This window comes from Macrobrachium nipponense, chromosome 1, assembly GCF_015104395.2.
Source record: "Macrobrachium nipponense isolate FS-2020 chromosome 1, ASM1510439v2, whole genome shotgun sequence".
In the NCBI taxonomy this organism is placed as follows: Eukaryota; Metazoa; Arthropoda; class Malacostraca; order Decapoda; family Palaemonidae; genus Macrobrachium; species Macrobrachium nipponense.
In genome coordinates, this window is record NC_087200.1 from 28,971,422 (window position 1) to 28,984,623 (window position 13,202).

General features: G+C 35.0%; 1 protein-coding gene across 6 annotated transcripts in view; it reads right to left on the reverse strand.

Annotated features, from left to right (window-relative positions):
- The window catches only part of LOC135219190 (venom protease-like), a 47,854-nt gene that overhangs the window by 24,559 nt on the left and 10,093 nt on the right, over positions 1 to 13,202 (reverse strand). For 3 of the 6 annotated variants that reach the window (XR_010315387.1, XM_064255742.1, XM_064255741.1), the window contains exons 6-8: positions 12,703 to 12,871; positions 8,019 to 8,112; positions 2,869 to 2,968 (exon numbers count right to left, since the gene is read on the reverse strand). Coding sequence is in view for 5 of the 6 variants with exons in the window: in XM_064255742.1 (XP_064111812.1) it covers positions 2,869 to 2,968; positions 8,019 to 8,112; positions 12,703 to 12,871 (363 nt within the window). In the remaining variant the exon portion in view is untranslated. The remainder of the gene's footprint in view (positions 1 to 2,868; positions 2,969 to 8,018; positions 8,113 to 12,702; positions 12,872 to 13,202) is intronic. The other 3 variants (XM_064255743.1, XM_064255745.1, XM_064255744.1) reach the window with 1 other exon arrangement.

A 13,202-nucleotide genomic window follows, 5' to 3' on the forward strand; every position in this document is an offset into this window, starting at 1 on the left:
TGCTTGACTCCAGTTAATAGGATGGTCTAAATCTCTCATATGTACAAATAATGCATTCGATATTTGCCCAGTTCTCACAGAATATTGATGTTACTTAAGACGCTGTGAAAGAGATTTGCCAGTCTGTCCGTAATAGATTTTATCACACTTTTTGCAAGGAATTTCATATATGCAGCCTGGAAGATCTTTAGGAGAATTTTTGATTACTAAACTAAATGTTGTTTTCAGTAATATTAATGTCAAGAGTTTAGTAATCAAAAATTCTCCTAAAGATCTTCCAGGCTGCATATATGAAATTCCTTGCAAAAAGTGTGATAAAATCTATTACCCTTTTTGATAATTAACCATCTGGTATTCCTGATCTTGTTTGTACCTGAGGCCTTCCTCTCCGATTGTACTTTAGTAGCTCCTTGACGATGTCTGAATAAAGACGAAAGCGCTTGGATTGCCTGACTATCATTTCCCGTGGTATTCGCTTTATTTATGAAGTCACGTGCATCTACTGTGATTTTTTAAGCACATATACGTATATATACACAGAAGTAGTTGATGTTATTGTTTTTGTTGTAGTACAGTTGTTGTTGAAAAAATCATTAACTAAGCAAATTTTAGCTACTAATAATGACTCATTGAAAGGAAATAATGTCCTAATATTCATATCCCTGGGGGGGGGCCACGTGACCATGTGGCCCTCCCCCCCTTTAATACGCCTCTGGTTATATATATGTGTGTATATGTGTATGTGCACGCGCATGTCAGTTCTTTAATTGTGACTGTGTTGGACTCTTGAATAAATAAAAAGCAAGGCAGTTTCATTCATTTCCACACATTTAGAGTCTTGAGTATTTATAACGGAAGGCTCTAATATCTCTGCTCTTTTTGAACCTAAGCTTTCGAACTCATTTCCTTAACCGTTCATGATTCCATGAAATTATGATTTCATTTGAAAAAGAAATATTTCCATTTGCAAAAAAATTGACAATTGATGCAATAAAATAATTGTCCTAGGGAACTTCCCCATTAATAGTTTGACATTATTGTGTTTAGGATTTTTAACAAATAGAACAAGTAAGAAACGCGCCGAGGTTTCTTCAACATTCAGACAGAAAGTCAAATTTATTACCTTGAAAGATAACAGAGATGATAAGGACATTTTTTCTCAGTAGCTCAAGCAACAATCTCGCTTTAGATAAAAAAAAAAAAACGTACCTTTTTCTCCTACCTTGCTACGAAAATAGAAACCTTTTTTGTGCGTTTCCTAAGAGACTGCTGAACTACAATTATTACTAGTTATTACTACCGTAGGTACTATAGAAGTAATAAATATTTATTACTACTGCAGTTTAAAACCAGTCAAACTACTTAGAACTCAACATATCATTCGAAAACTAGGTGTCGGAATCTTACGGAACATTTTCCTTTTTAAGCAAATCTATGTTACAAAGCTGTTCCTTTCGTTGAACATTCATTATCTATTTGCAAATCGAACTCAGTACACCTAGTACGTTCAAACTCTCCCGCCAGCATAGAACTGATAGCGATAAGGACAAGCTACTATAAATGCAAACTAAAGACAGAATAAACATAGAGGAGAGAGAGAGAGAGAGAGAGAGAGAGAGAGAGAGAGAGAGAGAGATAAGAAAACGCACTTTGTCCATCAGCAGTTAAATCGCCGCTCGACAGATGGCGTCGAGGGGTATCGCTGGTAATAAGCGCTAGTTGATTCTTAGAAACTTTTGATTCCAGCAATAATCTCGTTCGCCAGAATCGATCGTCAGAGCATGACTTCCTACTTGATACTGCTTTTGAGATTTTTCTTTTTCGTAAAGGCGAAACAAAATTGCTATTTTTTAGTAGTTTCAAGTTTAAAACTCTCTATATCCTCTATAGTGTAATAGTGACCCGTCACATCCCTCTAGCGGTTAGTATTACAAATACAAATAAGACTTTTTACGACAATATGGAACAAATAAAGGGGCGATCTGCTTGTGTCAATAGTTTAAAAAATGCATTTTTTTTGAGTCGTGCCGCTCTTCTGGCAAATGAGCGAAAAGATAAAATCAAAACAAGATGCATTTTCTTAGTGACTCGGGTTCGACTCCTTGGAGCGGATAAGCGTGTGTGTGTGTGTGTGTGTGTATATATATATATATATATTATATATATATATATATATATATATATATATATATATATATATATATATATATATATATCCACCCTATGGTAGGGGTGTAAGAATACTACCACTGTAGGTCCTGTGTCGTAAAAGGCGACTAAAAGGACAGCCACCAATAACTCTGGAAACTGCTGCTTTGCAGTCTTACATTTTAATAAAAGGTTAGGCGAGCCGCCAATAACTGTGGAAACTGCTGCCTTGCAGATGGACTTTTGAGTCAAAGGCGAGGCCCACCGCACAATAACTGTGGTTGATGACAGCAAGGGCATGCGGTCGTAAAACCCCTTTGCCAAATAATAAATCATGCCTGATGTAAGGAAAGGCGCGTCAGGCAATCGACCCTTACTGTAAGGATAACGGCGAGAAAGAAGAAATATATATATATATATATATATATATATTATTATATATATATATATATATATTATATATATATATATACGAATACCACGGGAAAATGATAGTCAGAAATCCAAGCGCTTTCGTCTTTACTCAGACATCGTCAAGGAGCTCCTTGACGATGTCTGAGTAAAGACGAAAGCGCTTGGATTCTGGACTATCATTTTCCCGTGGTATTCGCTTATTTATGAAGTCACGTGCATCTACTGTGATTTTTTAAATATATATATATATATATATATATATTATATATACTATATAATATATATATAATATATATTATTACTAACCTCAAATTGTAATCCCGAAGAGTACTGTAGGGGACATCACAGTCACTGTTGGGAAACACCGTCACGACCACCTCCCTTAATACGTCACTCATGGAACCGCCTGGAAAGGCAGACGAAAACAGACGTTAATGACGGCAAAAGGACTTACGCGCCATTTTAAAAATGAGGGAGAATAAAGGATAAAGGAGATGAATAAGAGTACCTACCCCATGGTTAATAAATAGAAGACATAAAGTAAAAAAAAAAAAGATAGTGGAAGAGAGGACTTATAATTAACAGGGTAAGATAAGGGAGCGAAGAAATAGTTAAAGTAAATAGTGAAAAAGAAAGGGTGAAAAAAAAAGCAGAGTAACGACACTCGATATTAAGAAAAATATCAAATGAAAACCTAATTTTGATTATAAAGGTGTCGTAAAAGGACGTTTAAAGAAGTACAAAATATAATATCAAAGAAAAATAGTGAGTGGAGATTGGAAAGTGGCTACTGAAAATAACTTTGAAAAAGAATCAGTGTCATAACACTGCTGGAGATTAGACGCAAAATGAAAAAAAAAACTCTTTTTGAAAATGAAATTAAGAAGATATGAAAGCAAACGTTTGGTAACATAAAACCGGCGTTAGAAATGTTTTTAATGCCTATTCGCTTTTTCTTTTTTACTGAATGTTTTCTTGTCACTTAATTTATTTGCACAGATGTACACGTAACGTAGAGGCGTTAATCATATGGAATTGACACACATACACACACACACACACACACACACACAACCACACACACACATATATATATATTATATCTATATATATTATATGCGTGTGTAGTGTCTGCATAAAAGAACTACTTCCCTAAACCGTCTGTGTGCTTAGGCAACTAATATACATACCGACGCACGTAACCTAATCTCCATATTACGTGATGGTATGACCATGAGCACTAGGAAGGAAATGAAAAGTGCTTTTAAAATTCTGGCTAGCACCAGTTACATCCACAACAGGCAGGGGCTTCATAACCAACAATGACCTGTAGTTGCTTGGCAATGCAAGTTCGAGTAGGTATACTTTTATGCTTTAATTTACTGATAATGTTCAAGATACTCTTCTGCTGGCGCTACTTTGCCTCGTTATCTACGCGTCACCTCCGAGGTGCTATAAGTAGATTCACATCAACCGTGCATTTGATGTCTAGGCCAGTCCCTTACGACGCTCCTGATTGGCTGTTGATAAGCCAATCACAGAGCTGGACACTCTCTGTCTCTTTCGAGAGCTCACATGGGTAGGATCTATGTTCCACCTCTCCTGAGTGATACGTCTTTCAGGAGAGGTGGAACATACATCCTGCCTATTTGAACTCTCTCGAGAGACTGAGAGTTTCCACCCCTGTGATTGACTTATCAATGGCCTATCAGGAGCGTCGTAAGGGACAGACCTAGACATCGAATGCACGGTTGATGTGAATGTACTATAGTACTAAACGTGGCGGAAGTTAAATAGGATTAACCCGTCGGGGATCAAAGATATCGTTTATTAATTTAATCTGTCGACGATACTATATAGAAATGGGTGCATATAATACTCTGATCCCTGAGGGGATAGCACTTTACACGGCGTCCAATTGAGGTTCCGCCATGTTTAGTACAAGCACCTCGGAGTCGGAGGTGACGCGTAGATAACAAGCCTGCTGATCTGAGGGATATTATGCTGATGTCAGCAAAGTAATCGGTGCGGTAATGACGTAATTAATTTGTTTATTTATCTGGTTTTCCAATGACTGAGCTCGTCTTTCTGTATTTCCCGTTACCTTCCGTTACTTCCTTTAAATGTACACCATATTCTTTGGAAGTTTGAATTTCAGTCAACGGCTGCTGTGGGCTTGTTCCTTGCGAATAGGTTTCATCTTCTGTTTAATGATAACGATAATTTTTCCATCAAGATAAAACTCTGGAATTCTCTACTTCGTCCTTTTCTTGGGAATTTCTCCTGCAAGTTCCTATCGCTCTATCACCACCGTCGCTTTTCCTCCATTTTTACATTTTCTTTCCTCAACTCTGAATTAAATAACGGAATAAACTCTTGTTGTCTACCCTGCCTCTACCTTAGGGGAAGAATGGCGATTACAATCCAATTGCTCATCAGAGGGTGAGATAAACAGACCGAATTTCTCCGTCTTATGTTGACTGTCTTTCTTTCTTCCAGGCCTTATCAAGCGTCTAAGGGATATACTATAATATGGAAAAATAAAACCCTATTTTACAGTTTCTGCTAAACTGGTGATGATTTGACATCACTAGGAAACCTATGCTGAAAATTAATTACCTTATCAAATAAGACTTTATATGAACTGCAACTTAAAAAGTCAATTGGCCAGTTTAAAAAACAGACTTGCAAAATAGCCTTTCTAAAAACATTGAAATCATTATGAGCAGCCCAGTACAAAGTTTATAATATTGAGTAGTTCCCCTCCTAATGCGAATTAAAATATTATTCGTATGAAAAACATCATATAAAATTATTATTTCTTCAGTTTATGAATGAAGGTCTAAACAGGTTTTGATTGAAACGATTCAATTATAGTAGGTCTAAAGTCCTTCATACAAAATGTCACTTGTATCATTCTCATTCATAGAAAACATAATTTCTTTTAGTAACTTCAGTAGCTTAGGTCACAAAAATACAAAGGAGATTACCATTTTAAAAAAAAAATTAAAAAAACAACCAGCGTTGACCACTATAACGTACTTGAGAATTTACTTCAAGAAAGGAGTGAAACCCCCGTAGACTTTGCAAGCTCTCTTCCCACATGTACTGAGCAGTAATGGAAAACTTTCTGGAAATGAAAATCAATATAGTCCCACACACACACACACACACACACACACACCTTTGCAAAACGCATGCGCCGTTTCGCAGAATTCCCAAGACAATGGATTATTGATATACAAGAAGAAAATTTATCGTCTTCTTTTCACTGGTCCAATCTTCCCACGTAACTCTGAGTACTCTGCTTGTTATTCTTTGTATATATGTTCCATTATTTTTCAATTTGTTTCTTGCCTATTTTTTTTTATTGTTTCGTTTAGATTAACTAAATAGTACAGTTACAGAACATGCAATAGCAACGGAGGAATCTCTCTCTCTCTCTCTCTCTCTCTCCTCTCTCTCTCTCTCTCTCTCTTTGTGTTGGTTTCACGCATACTTACACATTACATATGTAGAACACGTGTTTGTATGCAAAATACCATTTTGAATTATCAAGATGAAAACGTAAAATTATAAAGTAATGTCATTTACTTTGATTTTTTAATTTGACATATGATCTTCATCACCAAGATTTGCTCCGTTCGGATGGGTGCCTATGTACTAAGTCTGCGGAAGATCGTTTTGACGAGTGTAAACAAATGCTTTATCAATGGGTACACTCTTGCACATTAGAATTGGCAGAGTTTCATCATTTTTCGTTCACCTGCTTGACGCACGATTCATGCCTTATTAATCTATTTTTCTTTTCGAAGATGGAAGAAATCTTATGTAACGATATTAAACACTGTCACTGATATCTTTAAAACATCATGTTATATAATTTTCCATAGAGAAAAATTGACGAGAACGAAACGAAGTTATAAAAAACGTCATGTCACAACCAATGACTTGGATTACTAAACAGATAGGAGGCACCTATCACTAGTAGTGTCACATAAACATAGTCCTTTTATTATCATTTCAGTATAAAGCTCATGGTAGTTAAACGATTCCATTTGTTAGATTTTACAGAAAATCTTGATAACCTTAACAGTGTGAACCATGCGACCTCACTCTATTGTTTTCGAATGTTACTGTGTCATTTATCATTTAAAAGAAACATTCCCTGCTCAGTGAGTGACAATTAGCGCACATTTGGTGTAAGTTGCTGTTAGAAAGATATCAAGAAGGCTTAATATACCGAACAGAATCATAATAGATGAATCAAATTGTTTAGAGAAGTCCAAAGTTTAGAAAATAGGCCTAAAATTGGAACTCCTCGAGGCACCACAAGAGAGCAAGACAATATGATTGTTGCAGCTATCAAAGAACAACCCATGATTACAGCAGTAGGTTTTTATTGTAAAAAATATCTGAAATAGACTTAAACGTGGGAGTCACCATCCTATCCTTTCAGCTATTTATAATATGTTTATGGCAGTAGGTCTAGGCGTACGTGTGAAACTAATTTTAATCCATTTTCATTTAGAAGAAATAAATAGCCACAGTAAGATTAACCCAAGAATGCTTTTATGAAAGTAAGCCTTTTGTCTTAATGCATTCGTCAGCTTTGACTCTCACTGCTTTACAACGTGTGCGGATAAAGCAGGATGGCATGCAAGGAATTAGATTAAAAAAAGACCAAATTGTATTCGTTTGATTTCTTATGATGGCTTTTTGACATAAGATAGCTAGGTTTGAGTAAATTATGTTAAGCAATAGTGAAAAGGATAAAAAAAAGGAGAGGAGAACATGGCCAATAAAAAAGAATAACGGGAGTAATCAAATAATGCAGGCTAATATTGTTGATTTAAATATGCATTCACATTACCTATCCGAGAGAGTATGTTGCTGGAAATATACCTAGGCTAATTAGATGTCAAAATCAGAAGTCAAATTTAGGTCTACTAAATGCGTTATGCAAATTATCTTTTTGATGAAAGGATAAAATTAGTTTAATTACACTTTGCTCTTGCTATTAAAGAATATTGACAGGCTTAATGTATTATTCATCAGCTGCAGGTGACGAACTAACAATACCCCAGTGCAGTACGATACATTGGGTCATGACTCGAGCGGCAGCAAAGCAAACTTCCAAATGTTTATGCCATTGCTGCCACGAAGCCTTAGTTGACAATAAAATTAGAATTCGTGGATCCGTGGGTGTATATTTTAATTAATTTGCATAATTATTATCTTTGATACGTCAAGTGAATATACCCAATTCTAATTTAGTTTATTTCAAGTATAATAGGCTATCTTTGAAAGGAAATATTATTTATTGATAAGTAAATGATCTGGCACCTGCACATGGCAATATTTCCATAACGAACAATGAATTGAGAAACTACGGTAATTGTTCGTTGCCTATTGTACACATTTTCCTACAAATAAAATCTATTTTCATTTCTTACCAAAAGATGTCGCTCCCCATCCGGTAACACTGAGCTTCCTGCCTTCCAGATTGGGTGACTCCTTCTGCACCCACGGCAGACATATTGGTGAGATCTGCAAAAAGCAGTGAATTGCACTTTTCTATATATACATATATATACACACACACACACACACACACACACACACACACACACACCACACATATATATATATATATATATATATATTATATATATATATATATATATATATATGGAATAACTTGATCACGAAGTATATAAAACGTGATGCTATGTTAAATAGTTTTTTTTTGCCACAAAGGAAAAAATGAAAAAGCGAGATAGCCAAGTACTTTCGGTCCTGTTCGGACCCTTTACTGAGGCAAACTGATTTTACAGAGAACAACATAGTCAAAAGAAAGCTTAATATACAAACTGACACTACAAGATTAGCAAGCAATAAGGGCGATTTTCACTCTACAGAAAGGAGGAGCCGCCTGAGGGTAGCCACACCTTGAAGGATACACGCAGTAAACAAGTGATTCTCCCAGAAAACAGTACATTTTGAAAAAACACGGGAGCATATACAATTTAATATCACGAATTTTTACACAAATTTTCCCAAAAAATTATTATTAATGAAAAGACGAAAGAAAATATAAATATATATATATCGAGCAAGAGAAAGAGGGAGAGAAAATATCGAACCAGAGAGAGAGAGAGACAGAGACAGAGACAGAGAGAAAGAAATAATAACTATATACATGTGGGACTAATTCATTAGTTGTTCATTTATTTTAAGGTCCTTCATAAACATCTTACAAATATATGGGTCCAAATGGTACATTCCCAGACTAAGATTTAGGTTGTTTTTATTAGTGATTTGTATAATTGCCGATTCCAGTAAATTTCTTGAAACATAATCATTAGATCTAGCAACTACCGAGGTATCACCCCAATTAATACAATGAGATTTTTCACTCAGATGGATAACCAGTGCATTTGAAGTCTGGGCTGTTCTAACTGAATACATATGCTGCTTAATACGTACACATAAATTTTTACTTGACTGACCAACGTAAAACGATAGGCAATCCTTACAAGGAATTTTGTAAATGATGTTGTTATTTGTTACAGGACTATTCTTAATTAGCATATCTTTAATGGTATTGATATAAGAGAACACTACATTAACATTAAACGATTTAAATATTGATCTTATGGTTTCAAATCCACGAAAATAAGGTAAGCTAAGTACATTTTTAGGCGTTTCTTTTTCATTAATATATATATATATAATATATATATATACACTATATATATATATATATATATATATATATATATATATATATATATATATATATATATTCGTAAAATGATGAGGTATGAAAAAGAGGGGTTATGACCACCTTAGAAATGGCACTCGAATTTTCCATTCTCGCTAAATCCTTCTTTGGGGGAGGGGAGACTATGGTAAAAATTTGGTAGACCTAGCCTCAACTCGAAAAGTTGTGAAAAAATGAGAGGTATAAAAGAAAACGGGGGTTGGGACCCCCTTAGAAACGGCCCTCGAATCTCGGATTTTGACTAAAACCATTCCGGGGGGGAGGGGAGGCTATGGTAAAAATTTGGTACCCCTAGCTTTCATAGTCTTGGGGTGCATAGCATCCAAACAAACAAACAAACAGACCGGAATTGCCACACACACACACACACACACCACACACACACATATATATATATATATATATATTGTGACGAAGTGCCAAGTATCTGGTTACTACACTTACCATTCATTAATTGTTACCTCACGACAGCCAGACACCTGAACCCTCATCACAGGTACAAAACGACTGAATACTCTAAAGGGAACAGTGATCCCTTAACAACATACCAGTATTGCAGAAAATCAGACTAAGTTCATCAAAACAGGTGTGAGGTAATCTTGTAAGTAATTAAATTAATTAAAGGGCATCACTCCATCAACAACTTTAAAAGTCTAAGTATTTCCCTGATTTCAGAAGTTTAAGTACTTCCCTGGTTCTAAGTCACTTCAATTAAATTGAAGGAAAACAGATCAATTACCACTCTATGTATCTACCTAAATTAAATATAATCATATATAAATATACTGGTTTAATAAATGAAAACACTTATAAAAGTTTTAAAAACAAAAATTTATTATTAAACTCAAAATTTATAAGTGAAATTCACAATATCAGGGAAAACTACTGTTACTTGAAAACAAAGTAAAGTTTAATCAATTATTGAATCAATTAAGTAAAATTAAATCAAAATTAATTTATCACAAAATTCAAGAAAATTAATTCAATCAAAATTCAAAAGTGTTAGGTAATATTTGAAACTGCAAATGAGAACACAGAAAAAATGTGGAAAATACCAAAATTGCAAAAAGTATTAATCACACAGAATATAAAATAAAAAGACACACTTCAATAAAAAAATGGATAAATGCACCAAAAATAAACACTTCAATAAGAAAATGGATAAATGCACCAAAAATAAACACTTCAATAAGAAAATGGATAAATGCACTTCAAGTGAAACAAACACAAAACACAAAAATTTGCAATGTGTAAAAATGTAAATCTTTTCATTCAAACCATTGTAACTATTAGTTATTAGTTCTCTAAACAATCTTAACCATTGGTTATTAGTTGCAACTAATAAAAAATATAACACTTTACTTTGCTGCAGCTTGTTTCAAAAATTCACCACAATTCACAAAAATAGGTTCCGTTACACACTAATATAAGGTTTATTCAGATTCCACAAAAACACTAAATAATACTAAATAAACTCTAAGAAATATCAAATCTGAAATCCAAAAGTTACGACTGACCAATTTACGTTACGTTAACAAAAGTGGCGTGCGATAGAGAGAGAGAGAGAGAGAGAGAGAGAGATCTACATGCCAGGAATCCCAAGCCTATATTGTCTGCTTTCATTTTGCACAAGAGCTGGGCAGTGGATCTGGCACAAAACGTTTTGGGCAATGAGAAAGATGATGCAATGCTTCTAGAAGCTTCGAACATGACGCAACTTTACAGAAAAAATCGTGAAATCTACACGTGGTTTTGGCAGATGTACACGTATGAAACCAGTCAGTTCAACAAAGACATGTACCCGATCGAAACAGACTCAAGCAAAAGTCCCTACCAGACGTGACGACAGAATTCCCAAAACACAACGGAGACCTCGATGTCTCTAATCAAATGTGTTGACAGATTAGGAAAGCAAACGGAGATGTCAGAGTTACTCTAATCTCGAGGCGATGAACAGTTACTGAAACAACTCTAGCTTCGAACGGACAAAGATAATCTCTCTCTTTCTACATTCTGCGTTATATATTCTTTTACATTATGTTATGCGAAATCTGAACACACATTTTAAACATCCTAACTCTAACTAACTAAGGAATCTGAAAAAATGTTGCAAAACTCTACATATAACATTTTATACAGTCAAAGAGGGGATATATGCATTTTGAAAGTAGCACTATATAATAATATTTATATCATAAATGTGTTAATGCTTCTCATGACGACTACCGTTAGTGCAGGTACGGTGAACTGGATAAGATCAAACGGTTGTGTAAGACTGGAATTTAAGCTTATAGACAGGAAGATTTTATTCAATAATAACATAATTGAGCAATACAAAAATGGGGGGAAATCTATTACATAAATAATAACAATAATCTTAACAATAATAATAATGGTTTCGGTATTTCCTGATAGAACAGGCGATTGCTGTCCATTTCATAATTTCTACGTAAAAGCTGAATGTTACTATACAATGATACGACAGAAGTAGTACTATGTAAAGCTAGCATTTTCCAGTAGCTTTTACAAAAGTCACTTACCCTCTACCTCTTTTATTGCCAAACCAGTAGGATACTCTATTACTTGCAGATATAAATACTATATACATATAAATTTACACACACGCAATCATATATATATATATATATATATATATATATATATATATATATATATATATATATATATGTGTGTGTGTGTGTGTGTGTGTGTGTGTCTGTGTGCGCGCGCGCGCGCGTGTGTATAATATGAAAATTGGTGCCCCATCCTCACCCCCCATGAACTTTTTTTGGATCCGCTAGCGGTAATTAGCTGAACGCCAAGCAGATCTCCAGCATCAAGGTGAGCAATTTATTGTCTACGTTAAAATCTAACCTAACTATAAGGATATATGTTGCATTAGACATAGTTATGAGCTGTCCGGTTACCTGATTACTGTAATATATGTATTAATTGTGTCTGATTACTATAATATATGTAAGTAACACATACTTATTCCATAATAAGTACAAATAACTTTAGTGGTGTCCGAGTCGCTATATGGGTGCGATTTGAAAAGCTGAACAAAAATACAAATTGCAGTTTCGTCTGTCTATCGTTGCCTGACAGAATATATACCATGCTCCAGTGATGTTAACGTGCCAAGTTACAAGCTGAAGTCTGAAATGTATCAAAAGCTTCTGTTGGCTACACAAGCCGGATGCCTGATATAAGTCTAAAAGCAAGGTTACATTTCTTACCTAAATCTACATTAAACCACTTCGACACTATGCCTTATCGCCTTACAATTCCCCTTCCCTTCAAATCCCCTCTCCCATCACTCTCTCCTCCTTCCCTCCCTCTTATCCTTTTACCTTTTCCGTGAAGGTGACACTCGAGGAAAGGCGCAGAAGAGCGAGGTCGTGAGTTGCTGCTGGAGGGCGATACCCTGGATGGACAATCTTATCGGCGACTCTCAAGTCCAAGGGAGTGACGTCACTCTGGCTCAGGTTGTGGTCGCCTAGTCTCACGACGTCCAGTCGGCTGAGCAAAGAGATGTAAAGTCAAATGTTATGTACAATAAACATGGAAATCGTGTTATATAATACAGAATTGGTTTTGTCAGCGAAATATGTTAAACATGAATGATGCGTGACCAGCAAAATAAAGATATGATTAACAGAAATTTTTAATAAAAGAGACAAGTGATAAATAATATGATCAAATACAGATAATTCTGATAAGACAATCGAAGTCCAATACATATCTGTTAAAGTTTGTGCTTCTGTTTGTCCGTGTCCTTCTTCGCCCAAATGTCTGTAACATATTCAAGGTCGTCGTCTTTCAGAACAAAAGTTCAGTTAGATTAGTTCAG